The 22422-nt window shown below is 38.1% G+C and overlaps 1 protein-coding gene and 3 long non-coding RNA genes across 4 annotated transcripts; 1 reads left to right on the top strand and 3 right to left on the bottom strand.

Moving 5' to 3' along the window:
• Window positions 1-1876: 1876 nt before the first annotated feature.
• LOC122827628 lies at window positions 1877-3223 on the bottom strand. The gene is made up of 2 exons (XR_006370090.1): window positions 3122-3223; window positions 1877-2310 (listed from the first exon to the last, which is right to left on the bottom strand). It is a non-coding gene; the product is annotated as an uncharacterized LOC122827628 (long non-coding RNA).
• A 2646-nt stretch (window positions 3224-5869) lies between these two features.
• On the bottom strand, window positions 5870-6855 carry LOC122827627. Its single transcript, XR_006370089.1, has 3 exons — window positions 6794-6855; window positions 6211-6373; window positions 5870-6023 (listed from the first exon to the last, which is right to left on the bottom strand). It is a non-coding gene; the product is annotated as an uncharacterized LOC122827627 (long non-coding RNA).
• Window positions 6856-13215: 6360 nt separating this feature from the next.
• On the bottom strand, window positions 13216-18927 carry LOC122827632 (protein-lysine 6-oxidase-like). Its single transcript, XM_044110531.1, has 7 exons — window positions 18418-18927; window positions 16741-16849; window positions 15436-15567; window positions 14784-14940; window positions 14182-14277; window positions 13943-14058; window positions 13216-13600 (listed from the first exon to the last, which is right to left on the bottom strand). The coding sequence occupies exons 1-7, from the start codon at window positions 18617-18619 to the stop codon at window positions 13594-13596; spliced, it is 819 nt and encodes a 272-aa protein (XP_043966466.1). The 5' UTR covers window positions 18620-18927; the 3' UTR covers window positions 13216-13593.
• On the top strand, window positions 14028-14761 carry LOC122827633. The gene is made up of 3 exons (XR_006370091.1): window positions 14028-14085; window positions 14152-14247; window positions 14358-14761. It is a non-coding gene; the product is annotated as an uncharacterized LOC122827633 (long non-coding RNA).
• Window positions 18928-22422: the final 3495 nt, after the last annotated feature.

Genomic DNA, 22422 nt, shown 5'->3' with positions numbered 1-22422 from the left:
GCTGCATTTACAATAAAATTAAATTGAAGGTGCTGCTTGCTAAAAGTTGAGCTTTATTTTTCTTTCCGATCTGGGTGACTCATCGTTACAATAGACGATCTTTGTCAGCCAGACAGGAGGAGGAGAGCCGTTATTTGGACCCGTTATCCCTAGAATAAAAAACCCGGTCATAACGCCACACAGAGAACTTTAATCATTATTCTCAACGCACTGTGCAACTTAACGGATTTAATTCTCATAAAACTTTCATTTTGCTCTTATTTAAATTAACTTTATTGATTCAATCAGCTCAGATAAGTAATCAATAAATGTCTACATGACACGTTCATTGTCATGACGCTAAGTCATTTTGTTATAGTTTTTAAAAAAATTTATTCTTTGGTTCCTCTGTAGTGGAATAAATAAAGCAGTTGTATACTTTTGACTTTATGAAGCAGCTAATTACTGTAATTTACTTATTTACTAGTTTTATTAGATTAATGAATATCTGCATCAGCTTTTAAGATGCAGGATTAAATCTAATGTTAACTTTGTGACACTAATTTATATATTTTATGACACTAAGTGATGAACTGCAGCACATTGAAGTCCCAGCATCAGCAGCTTCAACGCAACACTGCCACCCAGTGACAAACGTAGAGAATAACAGCTAGAAAGAAAGATTTTTAAAATCTGAGTGACGCTGAACTTCCTCTGTCTGGACGCTAGGTGGAGACAAACTCTCTCTGCCAGAGTTTCCAGTCCAATCTGAGAGATTTCTTCTTCTTTGCCGTGTTCCACTGGACTGTGCGCTCCATTCTTCTCGGTTTCCTCTTGCTTGGTTAATGTTTATGGTTAAGTGGTTGTTTACCATCTATGTGTTGCCCTAATTGTTATATTTAATGGTGAGGAAAAAGATTTTTGTTTCTGCCAAAGCATCTCAAGTCCACTGTTTTCCTCCACTGCTGGTTTCCTGTTCCGTTCACTTTGTCTCGATGTTAGTACATAGTATTAAATATGATTACCGGACTAACACTCGCAAAAACCTGACATTTAAATGTTGAAAAGTAATATTTTATGAACATACACATTTTTTTTCTACATTTCCTCTAAGACAGAGCATTAGAGTCAAGCTAATAAATAAATAAAATTAGGAGAATGAAGTCATAAAATTACCAGAGTAAAGATGTAATATTATGACTTATTCTTGTAATACTATAAAAATAATATACTTTTATTATTTTGACTTTATTTTCCTAATTTAATGACTTCCTAATATTATTACTCTGTTCTTGTAATTAAATTATTTTGTGTTCTTAGTGTGGCCCTCATACTCGGTCGTAATTTTTCAGATGATGTTTTGTTAATAAAAATCAAGCCTACATGTTGTTTTCCTTCCACTTAACTTTGTGCTGCTTTGTGTTGGTCTGACGCAAAACACTGAAGTTTATTGCTTTAAAGTGACAGAATGTGAAAAGTGTGTAAATGTGTGTGCATCAAGAAGATGAAATAAATCAAATAAAATATAATTTTGTTAAAACATCCAAACACACAGGAGTTCACGTTTAAGCCAAATTTATTGAAGCAGCGATGGAAGAAGACACTGGGAACTCATCCGTTTACAGCCCGGCTGGCTCGTGTGCTTACAGGCAAACACACACTCCACTCCTCACCCCACAGCAGAAAACACACACACACACACACACACACACACACACACACATACGGGTTTTGGTGGTTTAGAGGGACAATTTTTTCAAACCAGTTTTTTGCAACACTAAACAGTCACCCCTTTCCACTTGTGCTAGAAAGACGTAGTAAGTTGTCAAAAATCTTGTTTGAGCTACACAACATAGATCTCACTTGAAAACTTCAATACACACATCAGAACTCAAAATACAAGAACCTGATGCAATGCTGTATTAGAAGGACAGACGATAATGAGGTGCTTGGCTCCGCCCATGATACCAACAGTAATTGTCAGGGCCAATTTTATTTATCAGGACCACAGCATACACAAACATGAAATATATATGTATTAAGTCCAAACATGGAAATATGGAATATGGCTACACAGAAAGTGGACTTTATTTACAGCACCTTCACTAAGAACTAGAGCAACAATTCTGTTTGTGAACATAAAGGAAAATCTGTGAATGGCAAAGTTAAATGAATTACGGGTCTATTGTTAAATCAAAAAGATAATGCTGGCATTCTATTATAGTGGCCAGTTGTCCTTTCTTGATGTGTTCGCCAAAGTGCCTCATGACCGCAGCAATCTCCAGGGAGATCATGGATGCTTTTTTGCTCTCCTAGCACTTTCCATAGATGCTAGAAAAAAGAAATAATTCATTAGTGAAAACCAACTCCAATTGTTAATTTTTCTTGGTTATAAATTATGTAATGCCTGTTTTCAAATAAGCATTCATAAAGAACATACATTAGTGGGAGAAGCTACAGAAATGAGCATGTAGGTTGCATCGATGAAAATTAATTTCTGCAAATGCCAAACAGGTTAACACTTGGTATGGTTGCTTGGTATGTATGATTAATTATTTGAGGGAATTCTAGAAAAAAAATTTTTTTTTTCATAATTTAAAATTGCATTTGTTTGACAAACAGGCCTCAGCAGCTGGTGAAGAACCATCCAAAGCCAAAAGACTTGTTCCTCCTTCTAATGCTGGTGCCTAGTCTTTTTTCCAGTGAAGGAGATCCCACTCTGAACCATCTCACTGACTCCACCAAAATACAGGTTCTGTACAGGTGCAGCATCAGCAAAGGGCCGTTTATTGAGATCTCTGGTTTCCTAAAACCAGAGATTAATCAAATTTAAGATTGGGATAGAGAAAGTAGTATAAACAGTCCCATTACTGATCACCAAATTAGATTTTCTAGCATCTGAACATTGGCTGTGTGAAAGTTTATCATTTTAATACAAGGCACAGTTAAATGGTATGTGTGTGGTAATTTAAGCCAGATGACATATTGGATAATGTCTGCTCAAAATATCATGCATAAAGAAGAACATGGTCACCCTATTGCCTTTCAGTGGTGTAGATCATTACTTTTGACCATGCTTCAGTTGTGCTTTTGAGCTTAACTAGCTTGGTGTTTCAAGACTTGTGTAGGTGTGGTGATTTACCAGAATTTTTATTTGTGTTCCTTTTTCTGCGGGGCTCTATGTCCTTCTGTTTTAGTTTTCTGTTGAGCTCTTTCCCCTTACCATCTGTGTTTACTTTGTGCTGAAAAGAACATATAAAAAATATGGGGTTAATCAACTGAAAAGTAAAGAACACTTGCTTAAGGTGAGTCTCTTCCCAATGTAGAAAACAGTTCTCCATATTCCTGCACATTACATGTTGAATATTACACAAGACCTGTGTGTCTGTGCACTTCTACATGTAACTTTCAATTTTTTGTAACTTCAAAACTCAGTCCTCTATATACCTGCATCTTACATGATGAATATTACACAAGACCTGTTTGTTTGAACAGTAGTTAATACCATTTTAATGACTTCATTTAGAAAATAAGTTGGTCTTTGGAGACCAATAGTACCTCAGGAGGGTTGGTTGAACAGGATCCGCATGTTTCCACATCACCAGCCTGACACAATTCATCTTTGGAAATCTGAAATGTAAAGAACACTCATTGAATCCAAGTTTGTTCCCAATGTAGAAAACAGTCCTCCTTATTCAGGGACCTTACATTTTGAGTATTACACAGGACCTGCGTGTATTGGCGTTTCTACATGTCACTTTCATTCTTTCAAAACTATGTCCTCCTTATTCTGGCACCTTACATTTTGAGTATTACACAGGACCTGCGTGTATTGGCGTTTTTACATGTAACTTTCATTCTTTTGTACTTGTAATTTCAAACCTCTGTCCTCCCTTTTAATGCAGCTTTACATATCAAGTTCTAGACAATACCTGTGTGTTTGAACAGTACTTAATAACATTTCAATGACTTAGTTTTAGAAAATATGTTGGTTGTTGGACACCAAAATTACCTCTGGAGGGTTGGTTGAACAGGATCCGCATGTTTCCACATCACCAGCCTGACACAATTCATCTTTGGAAATCTGAAATGTAAAGAACACTCATTGAATCCAAGTTTGTTCCCAATGTAGAAAACAGTCCTCCTTATTCAGGGACCTTACATTTTTAGTACTACACAGGACCTGTGTGTATAGGCGTTTCTACATGTCACTTTCATTCGTCTGTATTTGTAATTTTAAAGCTATGTCCTCCTTATTCTGGCACCTTACATGATGAGTATTACACAGGACCTTTGTGTATGGGCGTTTTTACATGTAACTTTCATTCTTTTGTACTTGTAATTTCAAACCTCTGTCCTCCCTTTTAATGCAGCTTTACATATCAAGTTCTAGACAATACCTGTGTGTTTGAACAGTACTTAATAACATTTCAATGACTTAGTTTTAGAAAATATGTTGGTTGTTGGACACCAAAATTACCTCTGGAGGGTTGGTTGAACAGGATCTGCATGTTTCCACATCACCAGCCTGACACAATTCATCTTTGGAAATCTGAAATGTAAAGAACACTCATTGAATGAGTTTGTTCCCAATGTAGAAAACAGTCCTCCTTATTCAGGGACCTTACATTTTGAGTATTACACAGGACCTGCGTGTATTGGCGTTTCTACATGTCACTTTCATTCTTTCAAAACTATGTCCTCCTTATTCTGGCACCTTACATGATGAGTATTACACAGGACCTTTGTGTATGGGCGTTTTACATGTAACTTTCATTCTTTTGTACTTGTAATTTCAAACCTCTGTCCTCCCTTTTAATGCAGCTTTACATATCAAGTTCTAGACAATACCTGTGTGTTTGAACAGTACTTAATAACATTTCAATGACTTAGTTTTAGAAAATATGTTGGTTGTTGGACACCAAAATTACCTCTGGAGGGTTGGTTGAACAGGATCTGCATGTTTCCACATCACCAGCCTGACACAATTCATCTTTGGAAATCTGAAATGTAAAGAACACTCATTGAATGTGAGTTTGTTCCCAATGTAGAAAACAGTCCTCCTTATTCAGGGACCTTACATTTTTAGTACTACACAGGACCTGTGTGTATAGGCGTTTCTACATGTCACTTTCATTCGTCTGTATTTGTAATTTTAAAGCTATGTCCTCCTTATTCTGGCACCTTACATGATGAGTATTACACAGGACCTTTGTGTATGGGCGTTTTTACATGTAACTTTCATTCTTTTGTACTTGTAATTTCAAACCTCTGTCCTCCCTTTTAATGCAGCTTTACATATCAAGTTCTAGACAATACCTGTGTGTTTGAACAGTACTTAATAACATTTCAATGACTTAGTTTTAGAAAATATGTTGGTTGTTGGACACCAAAATTACCTCTGGAGGGTTGGTTGAACAGGATCCGCATGTTTCCACATCACCAGCCTGACACAATTCATCTTTGGAAATCTGAAATGAAGAGATGTATACTGAATGAGTTCATAGAAAAATAAAATCCACCTATTTAATGAACCTGTCCAGCTGATTGTTAAACAGACATTTTATGTATTGACACTGCAAAATATGTCTCCTGCTATAAAATGTTCATTAATATAAGGTCAAAATATATTAATTTACATATGACAGTTTCTAGCATTTTGGATAGCGCTGAACAAGTTGAAATAGTGGTCTGGTTAAGTCTTTCTCCAAAATCTGGTTTTTAGGCACTCTGCTAATCACTTCTTGTTTTCAACTATAATGAAACTCTGTACTACAACTTGACATTTCCTTCAAAAATATTTTCAATGCTAGTAGAATGACTTGTGATAGTATTTTCACGCTTACTAGTACCCTTCTTCTCCATAGCCAGTCAGAATCATTACAATTTAAGTAATTTCTTCCCCTGGGCCAATATCTTTGAGTGCAAACAAACAGAGATGACGTCTTCCATCCACCCTTGTAACTTTCATTTTGTTGTTTGTGTTCATCTCTTCATCATTTACCAGCCTCCCCAATGATCCATGTTCTCTGGCAGCATCAACACTAAAATATTAAGTATGCTATAAGAATAATTATACCATGCAACGGAAATGATTTTGCATATTTGGTGTTTGCATGTCAGAAGAATATTCCTCCTCCAACTAAAACTACTTTTACTGATGAAGCTGAAAATGTTTACATCACTTTGATTAAATATAAAATAAAAAACAACATTAAAACAGTCACATACCAAAGCTGTTGTCCATTGAACTTGAAATCAAACATAAAAGCCTGGAGTGCATCATGGTAAATTTTCAATCGGTTTTCTTGTTCCTTCCTACTTATGACTTCCCCTCTGCACTCAATAAGGAAATCTCCTTTTTGAAAGCACTGGCAGCTGAACACACCCCGACCTGCAGGTAAACATAATGAGTAAGGTTGAATAAACTTTAAACAATGCATATCTTTCAAATAGTAGCAAATGAGATTATTAAAATTTTTTCAAAATCAGTTAATTGATCTAATTTGAGGTCTTTCTGTGTTACTTGAACATTTGTTTGTCAGCTGAGTGGTGCTTCTAAATGTCACTCATTCTTTTATACTTGGAATTTCAAAACACAGTCCTCCTTTATACATACATACATACATATATATATATATATATATATATATATATATATATATATATATATATATATATATATATATATATATATGATCTATGCTAATGTGCAGTATAAAAATAGTTTAAAAGTCAAAAGCAAGACAAAAGTAAACAAAAACAATCCTTTAATAAACTCTGGAATCCTGTACGTAAAAAAGTCACAACTCACCTTTAAATGAATTGATGTATTTTACATCAAATCCCTCTTTATCTTCACCCAAGGAGAATAATAGCTGGCATCATGTTTGGGATTTCTTTTTGCTCTCTGAGACCTTGTTGCTGACATCTCCTGCAAAGATCAGAGTAATTTGTTGTTGAGTAACAACATGATGCTGTACATCAGGAGTGTCAAACTCCAGGCATCGAGGGGCAGTGTACTGCAACTTTTAGATGTTCCTCTGGTCCAAAACACCTGAATTATATGACTGAATTAGCTTCTAAGGGCAGTCAAGTTGATGACCTGCTGATGACCACCTCATTTGATCCAGCCATGTGGCATCACAGACACATCTAAAAGTTATTGTATACAAGCCCTCAAGACCTTGAGTTTGACACCTCTGCTGTACACAATATGATTTGATTTTATTGTATGCGAAAAACCTGTACTGAAGTACACAGTATTAAATAATTGACTTTCTATTGACAGGTTCTCAAAACCTTCAAATATTAAAACATTATCTTAATAGTAATGATTATTACAAAGGATAATTTGTGCCTGTGAAAGAATATCACTAACTGATGCACAGAAAATGTCCAAATACAGTTTTGTCTAATTCTGGAGTGAGCCACCTTCCCTTTAAACTCTGGTACACTGACTAAGATGGTTGGTGATAACTAGCTAAACTGAAGCAAATCAGATGCTTTGGTGCATCCAAACATCAAGTAACCTACAACATTCTTCAGAATTACAAATCAATATGTACTTAAATGTCTTAAGAGATTCTGTATGAGTCTTACCTCTTCTTCCACGCAAAAGAAGTTCAATTAATACTAATGGCTTGCACCTGGCCTTGATGGACTGTACCATGTTGATAGAGTAGGAGGGGTACAACAAAAGGAGAAATCCATTTTGTTTCTGAAGCACACAAGGTCAGATTTTTTTTCAGAAACAAGAAAACAAATTTATTTGAGTTATATTTTGTAACTTTCATTCAATATTTCAAAGTTAAATAGTTTATCATACATCTTTGTTTAATTAGGAAACAACAGTAAGATGGTATCTCTCACCAGCAATGTTTAATCTTTTATCAGGAAGGTCACTTCTTTTAATCATTTCTGTTCAATCAATTATTTAAGTTTACTTCTATAGCACATTTCAACACATATATATACATATATATATATATATATATATATATATATATATATATATATATATATATATATATATATATATATATATATATATACACACTAGATCACTTTATAATATAAAGTGTTCAAAACACTTTAAATCATAAAAACAAAACTGTTGTCTAATGGCAGACAACACCAGCAGAAAAAGGTTGTCTTATGTACCTGCCTACAGACAAATTAGACTACCTAGACAATCTGCATGTATGCAGAGTAGTGACATTGAGATAATGACAAAATATCAATCTAAAGTTTTGTGCTAACAGTAACATAAGTAATCATAATATTTTGGCACTTTAAATATTTTTAAATAAATGCTTTTTATATTTATATTTGTAATTCTGTATTACTCCATGAGTGGTTATCCCTTCTTTCAAATTCAAAAATACTTTATTGATCCTAAAAAGGAAATTAAATTTTAAAAAAGCTTGGGTCCTCTACCACAGGCCTTGGAGTGTGAGTGGTCTTCACAGTATACTAACAGTTCCCAAAGGTGTGCTTCTCTGTATCAAGAGGTCTGATGATGTATTGTTTGAGCCACTCTTCCAGTTTAGGGGTCATTACCCCAAGGGTTTCAGTGACCACAGGCACTACTGTTGCCCACACCTTCCACACTCTTTTAACCTTTTGTATGGCATGCATTATTAATTCATCTTTAATATTGGGGCTGATTGGGCCCTAATGATTCCAAAAACAAAGAGTTATCTTTTTACATGATATGTGGACATAATTCTTCTCAGAAAAATATTTATTCCTTTTAAATCACCATGTTTAGCACCATGGTAAATCTCTACAGTTGCCAACTTTTGTAAACTTACACCACAACAATAAACACTGAACATCTTGGGTCTAGCCTGTAATATGTAATAATCTTCCACTACCACTAAGTCATAAAATAATGACCTAACATATGGACACCCAATCCCATGTAGAGCTAAATTTATTATTGTGGGCTAGACAGCCCAAAATAAGTCATCCACTTATGTGGATTGGCCTCTATTGCTACGGTACTAGGCACCTGCTTGTGTGCCACCATAAATACCACCTCTGTGCTGTGTTTCAGTCTAAGCCTTTTTGTCCATTGGTAGTATTGTTTGCTCGCTATTGTAAAACACCCTGTTGTTATGATTATGCATCATAACAAAATAGCAAAAGTATAAAAATATTTACAAAAATCAGTCCAAATACACAGTATCAAAACAAGAAGGAACTTTTGTCCAAACAAAAGCTATATTTCCCCAGAAAGGCAGGAATGAAAGTTTAAATAGTTAAATTCTCAATGAAAGAACAGGGCTACTCCAATGTGCTACAACCTTGAGAGGCACAATTTTCCATTCATCATCAGTAGCATTTGAATTCTTATATCAGTGGACTGAGTTTCCTCCCTTTTCCATCTTATCATTCCAGCATGGTATTTGATAACTGTCAATGCATAGCTGTTGATTGCTGGACCTTGTTTCTCTCATTGGACTTGCCTTACTTATTGTAGGTACAGTAGTTTGCAAAAGTATCCATAGCCCTTGAACTTTTCCATATTTTCTGACATTACAACCGCAAACATATTTTTACAGAATTTTATGGGAAAGACAAACACAAAGTGGCATATAGTTGTGGAGTAGAAACAAAACTATACATGATTCAAAACATTTTCTGCAAATAAAAGCTGAAAAATGCAGTGTACAAAATCTTCAGCCCCCTTTCCCTAAGTGCGACCAATTGCCTTCAGAAGTTGCCTGATGACTGCTAATGACTAAATAGTCCACCTGTGTGTAATCTAATCTCAGTATAAGTTCAACTCCTCTAAGACTGCCTCAAAGGTTAGTTAAGAGAATATTGGGAAGCAAACAGCATCACAAAGTCCAAGGGACACACCAGACAACTCAGGGACAAAGTTGTGGAGAAGCTTAAAGCAGGCTTAGGTTATAAACAGGTTCCACGAATCATCTGGAAATGGAAAGAGAATGGCACAGCTGTGAACCTACCAAGACAAGGCCATCCACCTAAACATAAAAAAGTCCCATTTGCAATTTGCCAGAAGCCATGGTGGGATACAGCAAAAACAATAAGACGAGACCAAAATTGAACTTTTTGGCAAAAATGCAAAGCATTACTTGTGGTGGAGAATGGACACTGCACATCACTCTGAACACACCTTCCCCACTGACAAACATTTCTTTTCTTCATTCTTGATTGTAAGATGGATTGAGCCAAATACAGGTCAATCTTGGAAGAAAACCTGCCGGAGTCTGCAAACGACTTGAGGCTGGGGCGGAGGTTCACTTTCCAGCAAGACAATGACCCTAAACATTAAGCCAGATCTACAATGGAATGGTTTAAAAAACATTCATGTTAGAGTGGCAAGGTCAAAGTCTAGACATAAATTCAACAGAGAATCTTTGGCAAGATCTGAAAACTGCTGTCAAGTCAAGTTTATTTGTATGACACATTTCAGCTGGAAGGCAGTTGAAAGTGCTTTACATCAAAGAAACACAGAACTAAGAAGTCATACAAGTAACATACACTGTGTTCCAAATTATTATGTAATTGATATCTTCTCAGATTTTATTAAATGGTCAATGGAAATGATGGTCAGTATGATTGTCAAGTCAAGAACTACTACAGTATAAATAAAATTTTACTGAACAAAGCTCCCAAGGACAACAGTATTTTTTCAAAAAGAAACTCAAAATGCACTGTTCCAAATTAATATGCACAGCAGATTTTCTAAACATTTTATGGATTATAAAGAACTGCAAACAGTTCTCTGAACTAATCAATATTTGAATGTGCAGCATCACAAGTACTAAAATCAAAACCTAATTCAATCAAAAACCTCTTAATAGACTGAGTTACGTGTTCACATAGGACCCTTCTTTGATATCACCATCACAATTCTTGCATTCATTGAACTTGTGAGCTTGTGGATAGTTTCTGCTTGAATTTCATTGCAGGATGTCAGAATACCTTCCCAGAGTTGCTGTTTTGATATCAACTGCATCCCACCCTTAGATCTTCTGTTTGAGGAAACTCCAAAGGTTCTCAGTAGGGTTGAGGTCAGAGATCAGAGGAGGATGGTGACCTCACCATGAGTTTTTCCCCTTTCATGCCTATACACAGTGGCCTTGCAGCATAAGATGATGCATTGTCATGCATGGAGATGATTTTGGTATGGAAGGTATGGCTCTTCTTTCTGAACCATGAAAGAAAGTGATCAGTCAGAAAGTCCATATACTTTGCTGAGGTCATTTTCAAGCCTTCAGGGACTCTGAAGGGCTGACCAGCTCTCCACATGATTTCAGCCTCCACTACCTCCTTGTTGATGTCACAGCTGTTTTGGAATTTGGTGGCCATCCATCATCAATCCACTACTGCGAACATCTGGACTATCCAGGGTTGCACATCAGTCATCAGTGAACTAATCTGTTTGAAAATCAATCTTCATGTACAGTTGGGCCCACTGCGACGGTTCTGCTTGTGAGCTCTGGTTAGGAGCTGCCAAATAGTAGGTTCATGCACTGCAAGCCTCTGGAGGACCCTTCACCTTGTGGTTCCAGCTTCAAGTAACTGCTTGCTGCTATGTAAGGGCATTTTAACAGCTGCTCTCTTAATTTGATGAATTTGTCTAATAGAAACCTTCCTCATTCTGCCTTTATCTATACAAACCCATCTTTGTTCTAAATCAGCCACAAATCTCTTCACAGTACAATAATGCTTCAGTTTCAGTTAAAATATTTGATGTTTTCATATCTTGTCATATAGCACTACACTATCTGATGATTTTGGTCAGCAAAGAGATCCTTTCTCTTTCCCATATTGCTTGAAAGCTGTGGCCTGCTTAATAATGTGGAACATCCTTCTTAAGTAGATTTCCTTTAATTAAGCTCACCAGACAAACTAATCCGAAATTAATTATAGTGATTAAAAGAGCCCTGACACACAATACCATCTATAAATTTAATAGCACAACAAAAATGTAATCTTTATAACAGTTAAATCCAATTTGCATAATAATTTAGAACATGGTGTGCATTCACCTTAAGAAAGAAAAACAAAGAAATTAAATTCAAAGTAAAATCAAAATTAAAATCATATACATCAAATATAATGATACATGTACCTTTGATTAAGATTCAGAAACAATTGTAAATAGTTGTGTTTTTGCCTTGATTTAAAGGAATTCATTGTTTCAGCTGTTTTCAAGCTTTATTCAAGATTTGTGGTGCATTGAAGCTAAATTCTGCTTCAAAATGCTTGGTTCTGGTTCTATGGATGCAGAGCAAGCCAGAATCAACAAAATGTTAGCAGTGGAGTGTATAAATAGTTTGGTGAAAAATGGCTCTCTTATGGTTTATATTTCTTTTAATCCATGCACTTATGTCACACATTTATTAGTCATAATATTTTAAATAAACAATATTTGACCAAAATATATATTCATTTCTGTATCTTATAGCACAGAATAATCATATTGCCAACTCATCCCCAGTGTAAATTGCAAGACGTGAATTAGAAGGACACTGTAATAATTAGCAGGACCTTCCGGTAAACAACCAATCAGATTAAGACCTTGTGTGAATATTCATGAGGTCCTGCTATTACACAAACCTGCCATAGGGGGCACTGTGGTGATACACAGATTATACACAAAATCAGGTTTATGTGTATTAAGCGGACATCTCGTTTTTTTTGCATTTTTGGGGTTAATAGACCAATAGAAACCTTTCTACGTTTTTAGATTTTTCTCTGTTTTAGCAGGACACCGCTCCTGTCCTGCTAATTCAAAATGTCCTTCTAGTGTGGTGTGTATTCTGACGAAATGTCCTGCTAAATCACATATACCAACGCACACACACACACACACACACACACACACACACACACACACACACACACACACACACACACACACACACACACACACACAGAAATCTGACTTCAGCTATTATTTAATAGACATAAAAAGCCACAGAGGGAAAACCTGGATTTTAGCACCAATAGAAGAAGATCTGTTCTTTATCACCATGAAGGAAAGGTTAAAGTTTGTCAGTTTCCTGTAAAAATATGTAGAAATTATTAAAATTGATTAAATTAAACATCACATATCATGTTTTATATAAAAAGCAAGAGAAAACATGCAGATAAAAAAGTCTTTGTATTATATTTTTTGTTTTTTGCTCTAGAAATAAGCAGATTTGAAGAAAATATTTCTGAACTTTGAGAAAATGTTCATATTTCCCTGGGACTCTAACAGATAAAAAATAGAATAAAATTATAGTTTTTAAGCTTTGCATTAATCTTCATTTCTGCCATAAAACGTTTTTCATCTACAGTCTAACTAAATAATCAGCCTCATCAGTAAATGCTGTGAATATAAAAACCTGTAAGGGAAGAAGAAGAAGAAGAAGAAGCAGGAAACCAGTAAGTCCAGTTGTGAGGTAATACAGAACCAACTGAGGAACCAGAACAGAGTCCAGTCAGAACCGGGTCTCTGCTGTGGAAACGTGTCACCTCTCTGCTTCAGCTGTTTGTTTATAAGTGAAAACTCATGTAAACAAAATGGAACTTTAACTTCATGAACTTTGACCTTCGACTTCAGGCTCATTTTAAGGATTCTTGTTAATACCTGCAAAAACAAACAAAAGACAAACAGAACCAAGTTACCGGGTTAATCTTTCATTTTAACTTAAATATTTAAACAGCAAGTTAAATATTTACCTCCAAACTAAATATTCAATAGGAAAGCTAACAGTAGCTAACAATATATATATTAATATCTACCTCCAGACCGAATATTTAGCCTGAAACTAAATATTTTAATAAGTAATCTAAATGCAGGGGGATTCCATAGACGTTTGTCACGTGGCTGAAGTGAAGCAGATGTTTCTGGAGGCTCCAGTAAACCTTTGAGGTTAATCTCAGTTGAGTGCCAGATAATCCCTAAACCTGCAGGTTCTGGGAGTTTTACCCCGTCAGGCTGCATCCAGAGATGTGGGCCGCGTTGCCCGTGTAGTGAACGTCACAGCGAGCCACGTTGTTGTTGAAGTTGGACTCTGGAACCTGCTGCCTGGGATTCACCGTCACCTGCAGGAGGACAGGAAACAGCAACAGGTTTGTCTTCTGGACATGAGAGATTTAACAGGCTGGACTTTAATCTCTGCTGTAACATCTGAACAGAGATAAGAGAGCAGGGATTTTCATCCGGACCTTCAGGATGTACTTTCCAGGCGAGACGTCGGTGATGTCGATCCACTGGCAGTCGATGTCGGCGCTGTAGGTATCGTAACATCCGGGACTCAAACCCTGAACACCAACAGCAGCAAAAACAACGTCTTTACATTTTTATACTTTAATCTATTTTTACATTGTGTCTTTATTTACAGTTGGAGCAAATAAAGGATCTTATTTGGGAAACTGAATCGTCTACTTCCATCTTGCTGCCTCTAGAGGGCGCCACAGTGTCCCACCATCCATCACATCCATGACCTTTGACCTGTCTGGTGACGATACTGTCTTGCTTTAACTATGCTTCATTGCTCCACCTCTACAGACTGTTGGGTACTGCTAACTAAACAGCTAGCTGCACAACGCAGCGTTTAGTGGAAGCTAATGCTACAGCGCTAACTTCAATTCAAAGACACCAGCTTGATTTTATAATAAATTTATAATCTACTGGTTCAGTAATTGTCATTGTATTTAAGTCTGTACCTTCTTCTCTACTGTCTGTTTTATTTTCTTGTTTGAAATAATGTTACTGGAAATAAATAACAAACTGTGAAGAACCAAACGTGTTAATCAGGTGTGTGTACCTGGGTGTGTGAGGTGCAGGCGTAGCGGCGGTAGTATCCCGGGTCGCAGGACGTGTCCTCCAAGCAGAAGCTGGCCTTGTGGCCCTCGGCGACGTGGCTGTGGCTCCGGGCGTCCAGCAGCTCGTACAGGCTGAACTCATCCATGCTGTGAAAGTGACTGAACAAAAACCACAGGGAACAAAACATCTCTACAATATTCCAGGAACATTTTACTAAACCTTTCTAATTCAATGTTAGACATAATCTAATTCATCTACAATGATAAAATGATTCTAGCTTTAAGATTAATACATTAATTTAATCAAATTAGATTGTTTTCTGTCCCTTGATGTTTTATTTAAATATTTAGGAATATGTTCAACTCCTGGTTTTAGTTGTGCTCTAAATGTGATTAAATTTCAGTCATTTCAGAATATTTATTTTACTACCTGGTGAGTTTTAAAGGACGGTGATGTTAGCAGTGAGGCTAAACATCATTCTTTATATGTTTTTGCATTAATGTACTCAGATTTTCCTCAGTTAAATGATGGAATATAACAATATGTTCACATTAATGGAAGAACTTCAGAACAATAATTCAGTTTTAGTTTGTTTTCACCTCCATCCTCCATAAAATCAGATGTAAAGTGTAAATGTGTAATGATCTGCGTACTTGTGACAGCTGTGCCACTCCCAGGCGTATCGCGGCCTGCTGGGCAGGAAGTCGGCCGTTCCCTGGTTCTTCACCCGCTGAGTGAACCTCAGCAGAACTCTGGTGTCATAATCCGCAGCGTAGCGAGCCGAGCTGGAAAACAGAGATTATCCATGTAAAAAAGAACAAAAACATAAAGGATAAAAAAAAAAAGTTTTATTTTAATGTACATGTCAGGTCTTCATTTTTCTTTGGTGGAAACATAAATTAGACTCAGATGGATCAGAAACAGAATATTTTATTGATCGCAGATCAAAATAAAAACTGCTGTAATTCTTAATAAATGATGGCAGAAGAGAAACTCTCTCAACAGGCTGATTGTAGTTTTCTGGCTGATTTTTAAAAGTCTGATCTGCTGATTCTGGGTTTGTTTGGTTCTGTTTTTGTCTCAGAGTTGTTGACATTGGGGTGAACATTGTTGACGGTGCAGCTGTCAGTCGTCCCTCTGTCACAGCAGAGCAAAAACAAAACCAAAGAAACTGAATTTCAGGCTTTTGCAGGATATCAGCTGATCTCTAAACTAAGGAAATGGTTCCTGATTAATGAACCTGCTGATACTGAACAGATCTGAAGATTTGAAGGATCTGAGCTTCCTGAAGTTGAACTGTCTGCTCTGGGCTTCCTGCTAGGCTAGCTGCTCTATTAGCTGCGTTTTCATTACAGATGAGAGCAAAACTTTGTCAATATTCTGCTAAAATAAAAAATAAAAAAACAGCAAAAAATTGAATGGCTGTGTTTCCATTAAGAAACACAATTAAAATCAAACCTAAATAAGTTTATTCACATAAGAAGTGATAGAAAAAGCCCCGCCATCATCGTCATCAATCTCCTTTGTTTCCACACCAAAGTGCTTCATCAGGTTCTGGACTTGGTTCAGGAAACAAAAAGAACCCAATTTAAAAAGCAGGTTGGGAAATTCAAACATTTCTTTCATATCTTCACTAATAAACCTGAGGAAGAGGAGAGGAAGAGGAGAGGAAGAGGAAGAGGAAGAGGAGAGGAAGAGGAAGAGGGAGAGGAAGAGGAAGAGGAGAGGAAGAGGAGAGAAAGAGGAAGAGGAAGAGGGAGAGGAAGAGGAAGAGGAGAGGAAGAGGAGAGGAAGAAGAAGAGGAGAGGAAGAAGAAGAGGAAGAGGAGAGAAAGAGGAAGAAGAGAGGAAGAGGAAGAGGAAGAGGAGAGGAAGAGGAGAGGAAGAGGAGAGAAAGAGGAAGAGGAAGAGGAAGAGGAGAGAAAGAGGAGAGGAAGAGGAGAGGAAGAGGAGCCTTACGAGGCGAGGCAGTTCTCCTCAGCAGCGCAGCGCAGGTTGTACATGGGCGACCTCTGGACGTACGAGGCGATCTGGATGTAATACGGATCCGGAACCAGATCCGGGAGACCTGCAGCCAGGAGGAAGCAGTTCAGGAGAGAAAAAACTTTCTTTAAGATCATTTTAAAATATCAGGACAACAAACATGGATGGACAGAAGCTCCTAAACGGTTTCAGTCAGAAAGAGAAGGAAAGTTAATTCTTCTGTTAACTATAAAACCTCTTCTGATGACAGGAAACATGTTTATATTAATGACATCATCACATTAACTGATCTCTGCTTTAAATGACATCAGAATTGGTTTAGAAGAAGCTGCAGCCTCTCAGTTCGGTCTAGAGGTTGGGTTGGAAAGATTGCAATAACAGCTCTATAACCAACAGGGGGCGCTGTTGGCTATGAAAACAAAGAAAAGCTCAATATTTCATTGTGATTTATACAAGTTAAAGGTTAAAATGTGTCATTTAGGAAATGGCATCTCTTCTTCTGCAGTTCAGAGGAACCAGAGGAACAGCGGGAACATTTAATGTTTAAAGAGTTTGATTGGATATTAATACAATTTTTTATTCTTTCTGAGATTTATCAACCAAAATCAGAAGGAAACTGTAAAAAGTCAGAAGTTTAAGCTGCTGGTTGAGATCTGGAATAAAAACTGAACATTTTGAGAGAAATCAGGAAGTACGAACCTTTTCACTTCAGAGATTAAAACTTTTTATTCTCTTTCCACCTGATTCTGATTAAACCTGAGAGGCAAAAAGACCAGAACCAAAGAATCAGAACCAGAATCTCTCCTGAGAGGAACCAGAACCTCAGTGGAGCTGAAATCCATCAGACATGTAAAATGAACTAAACCTGTTTCATAATTTTCATTTAAAGTTTGTTTTTGTTAAAACAAAAAGTTAAATCTTTGTTTACATCAAATGCAGAATTATCAACAGAAGTAATTTAGCTGAACGTGATCACATAAACTGAAACGAGACGATCTGGAGTGTGTGTGGGTGTGTGTGTGTGTGTGTGTGTGTGTGTGTGTGTGTGTGTGTGTGTGTGTGTGTTTATTTTCTACAGCCTTCATGGTTTTTCTCCCAGACTCCAACAGAACCTGAACTAATTTTTGGGTCTCTTCATGTTTATTCAGATTATTGTCAGAATAATTAGATTTGTTGTTTGGACAGTAGAAAGTGAACCTCGGGATGGATTTTCTCTCACCATCAGATCTGCTGCTTTGATTCCAGCTCAGAAACTTATTTTTTGCAAAATGAGCCACACCTCACATTCCTAATATTTGTTCATTTTTAAACTGTTTTCTGTTTGGAACTGATGCTGTTGTAACGGTTCTGTTTGGTCCAGTTGAGGTTCAGTAAAAGATGCTGTGATGAGGATAAATAAATGTTTTCCTGCAGAGATCAGGAGGTTTACAGTATGAAGTCCAACATCTGTCTTTCTTTAGCTGGGAGCTGATTGGGGTCTGAGCTGCAGTAACGAGTCAATAAAAGCAGGAATTGAAACTTTCATCAGCAGGAATTTCACGAGAAAAAGACAGAAACTTAACTTATTATTTAACAGAAATCAGTAGGACTCAACTTTTTCATTAATTAAACAAAATCAAACATTCAGACAGAAAAGCTCGGCGTTGCTCTGACCGTTCTGGTGGTACCGGGTTCCGTATCCGGGCCGGGGCTGGGCCTCCGGTCTGGGCCTGCGGTACGTGTCAAAGTAGTTGTAGTAGGGGTCGTAGCCGTGGTGCTTGTAGGGGTTGTAGGGGTCATCTCCGACCATCACGTCCTCCCTGTTGGCCGGGGCAGAGCCACCTTCCCCCGCGGCCTGAGGCTGCCGGCGCGCCATGGCGCGGAGCTGCGCGGAGCTGCTGGCGGCGGGAACCCGCGGCGCCCCCCGGGACGCAGCGCCCGCCGCCGTGTCGTTGGCGCTGCTGAGGACCAGGACCGGGTCGCTGCGGCGCGGGGAGCCGCTCTGCCGCCTCCCGGTGGGTCTGTACTGGGCCCCGCGGCTCAGGATGCTGAAGACCTGCCCGTTGTGTTGCCATGTCAACCCCCTCCGGAGCGCATCAGACTCCGCAGCTTCCTGAGCGCAAACTGCCTCCAGAAAGCAGCAGAGGAAGCAAACATGCGCAAAGGACAGCGCCAGGCGTGCAAAAGAGCTTTGCACATTTAGAGCTGAAAGATTTTAAAGACATTAGTATAAAGAAAGCTGAAGGCAAAGGCATGCCACACTTTTCAGATTTGAAGAAAACCGAAAAACATGAAGATTTTTTCTTCCACTTCACAGCCGTGGTTTACTGTGAGCTGATCTGTCACACTAAAAACTACAGCATACTGTGATAAAATGGAAGGAGGTCAAAGGTTATGAATCTTTACTGTCTTTACTACAAAAACACAAAATCTCACCAAATATTTTTGTCTAGTTTTTAGTGCAAATATGTTTGAATACCTGAATAAAACAAAAACAACAAGTTACAGGAGCTTCTTGTAGGTCAATAATCTGACAGATTAACTTAAAACATGAAAAATGTCTCGTCATGATCTGCCTGCCAACTTTCTAATCAATCTGATGGATTTATTTATTTTAAAAAAACTTCCATATCTCACTGAAAAGTTCCTTTCTTGTAGTTTTATTTCATCTGTACTAAGATATTTACCTAGAAACTCGTCTAAACTAACATTTTGTGTTTCTGCAGCGTTTGAAACTAAACTTGCTCCGTCTTTGTTCTACAGCTGATCTCTTCAAACAAAATGCTTTTGTTTGGTTTTACTGGGGAAACGGACCTCTCGCCTCCTGCTGGGAGCTCAGGATGCTTTAAAACAGCTGAAAATGAGGCTTTACCAGCTGAGCCGTTTCCTCTGCAGAGAGCGCTGTAAAACACACAATCTGCCACCCACAGAGACGCAGCACTTTCCTTCTCAACCACGTTCAGGTTATGTTCTGTGATCTGTGTGAGGTCAGTCAGAAATGTGGATTTCTACAACCTGATACTGGATTCATGAGGTTCCCATGATGCATCTGGGAACAAAAGTTGCTTTTCTCACATTCAGCAACACATGCTGAATTTAAATCCAGCATTTTCTGCCACATTGAACTTTGCAGTTATTACAGAAGTCAAAAATCTAAAACTTTGGTTTAGAAACCTCCGTGCAGATGCTTAATAAATAATCCATACTGAATCAGTCCAGGCTGAACCAGGTGCTGGTTTGGTGATGGACAGGTGAGTACAGCCGGGTTGTAGGAAACCCAGAGAGTTTGATGAGGATGGATTCAGGTGAGAGAAAAACCTCAAACCAAGAACTAAAAATCTGCTGAAATGAGCTGAAATTATAATTCCAGGCTATTTATGTTGAATAAAATATTCATGGAAACACCAAACCTCCACATGCAAACAGCCGGGTCAAAGGTCAACATACTTAGAGAGAGAGGAGTTGTGTCTCAGTTATAGTCGGGTTTAGGCCGAGGTTAAAGACACATGGTGTAACACAAACTGTATATGAAATGTAAAGCCGATAACTAAAAGAAGTTAAACTTGATATCTCAGTTATTTATTTTCCACTGGCTCAGGACTTACAAACACAAACTTCAGGCTTTCTGAGGCCAAAACAATAAACTGAAGTAAACCTTTTATCCAATCCACTGATGAGGAGGAAGTGGTTCCAGGTGTGACAGCAAACAAACAGAAGAGCAAAGATTGGTTTCTATGGCGACCCCTAGAGGGCAGAGGGCGCAACAGGTCCGATTCTTCTTCTACTGCTTCTTGTTACCATCACTGCTTTACCTTAATTATAGTTAATTGTTCATAAGAAGATATTTGCTTCTGCAAAAGCAACTAAAGTTCATGTTTCTTTTTCCTTTTATTTTGTTTTTATTGTACAAATATCACTAAAATATTATTAATGCATGTTTATAGGAAACAACTGGATGGGGATTTGATATTTATACTTTGATATTAAACATTTAACATCAAAGCTCGTTATTAAACATCTCATTGTGAAAACAGATCATCAGAGACAGAAGTGACCAGACTGAAATCATCTAGAATGATTTTGTGCCTAAAATGTAATGAACATGATTCATAACCATCGATTTATTCTAACCTGTTCCAGGAAGAATAACAGATCAGCTTTCATTCAGATCATTAAAGTTTTTACTGTAAACTTCACCCACACATGCCAGGTTTCTCTAAATGAATAAAAACTGAATTCATGATAAATTCTTGATCATTTGAACGGCTCTTTGAAGTGAATGAATCCTGAGGATTGGGCTCCAGTCAAAGAGCTGTTAGTCCCATCATTCACTAAAGTTTAGTTTCCACCAGTCAGTCAAGAGTCCAGCAGACACTCAAAACTAAATGTTTGTGAACTTAAATACCAGAAATGTATCAAAGTATAACCAGACAAACGCTGGAATGTGTTGACGACAGTCAGTTCATGTTGTTGGATTGTGAAGCATCCGGATCCTCCCAGCTGTCATTTGACTCAGGCAGGGATGAGGAGTTTTCTTCATCCTCTAATGACCCAGTTCCTTCATCCCTCCTGTAGCAGCAGGAGGATCTGCAAACGATCAGCTGCTGATCCTGGAAAACCTTTAAAACAAGCTGATGAGCTGATTTACGTCAACAGCAGCAGGGCATTCCTCGACTTCTGGCTTCTTTTCAACAGGAATGAAGGATTATTTTCATCTCTGTGAGGTGGAATAAATCAGTCCAAACAGGATTAGTTCTGGACAGAAGAACTTTACTGCCAAACTGCCCACTGAGGTACCAGAGTTTAACCTCCAACATGGTTAATCAGAGGTTAGCTTGAAGTGTGGAGCTGCAGACAGTGGAGGTTGATGTACATCTGGGGTTTCAGTGAAGGAAATGCTGGCGTTTGGTTTTTTCAGTGAGTATCTCCAGGTAGCCACGCAGCAGCCTGGAGCAGCACGTGGGCAAAGTTTCCCCCAAATTCCTCAGAGCTAAAGGAAAACACGACCTTCTGCACAGGAGCTGCATTTTTACTGCATTTGTGTAAAGATCAAAGGTACGGCAGCGCTCTGTGCTTTCAGGTATACAAGCAGCAGCCGCAGCTCTGGGCCCAATGAGCAGCAGGTGTCGGCCCGATCTGAGCGGTTTACACAGCTTCATAATGAGAGCAGGCCACCTGCAGGGCCTCCTGCACACAGGACACATAAAGAGCCATGGAAACCCCAAACATTACCAACACTCCACCTACAGCGGCTCAGCAGGACCAGATTGAGTCGGTCTGGGTTTGTAAAGGACGATCCGGCAGAGAGAGATAAAACACTTTACAGGATAACAAGCAGATCAACCGTGTGGAAGCTGTGGAAACGATGCAGGACAGGAAAATGACGTTGCAGTGAGAAGAGTTTGAATTCAACCCCAACAGTCCTGAGGCTGCTCTGTAAAAACTGCAGACCGGATTCATGTGGTCGAATTAAAGAAACAGAGACGTGACACACGTGACTGCTGCAGATCAGAAACATGTGTTGGAGTGAGGGTGCAGGTGAACCTGGAGACCAGAGAAGAGCTGAACTATCTGCAGAATAACAGAGTAAACCGGGTCAGCTGGTGGGTCCGAGTGGGATTCATCCAATACAGAACCTTCCTCCTCTTAAACCAACACATCTGTTGGTTTATCAGAGAG

The sequence above is a fragment of the Gambusia affinis genome, unplaced genomic scaffold (assembly GCF_019740435.1).
Source record: "Gambusia affinis unplaced genomic scaffold, SWU_Gaff_1.0 Scaffold1, whole genome shotgun sequence".
In the NCBI taxonomy this organism is placed as follows: domain Eukaryota; kingdom Metazoa; phylum Chordata; class Actinopteri; order Cyprinodontiformes; family Poeciliidae; genus Gambusia; species Gambusia affinis.
Note: the sequence above shows the minus strand (reverse complement) of the source record. Positions and strands in the feature narration are given on the sequence as shown.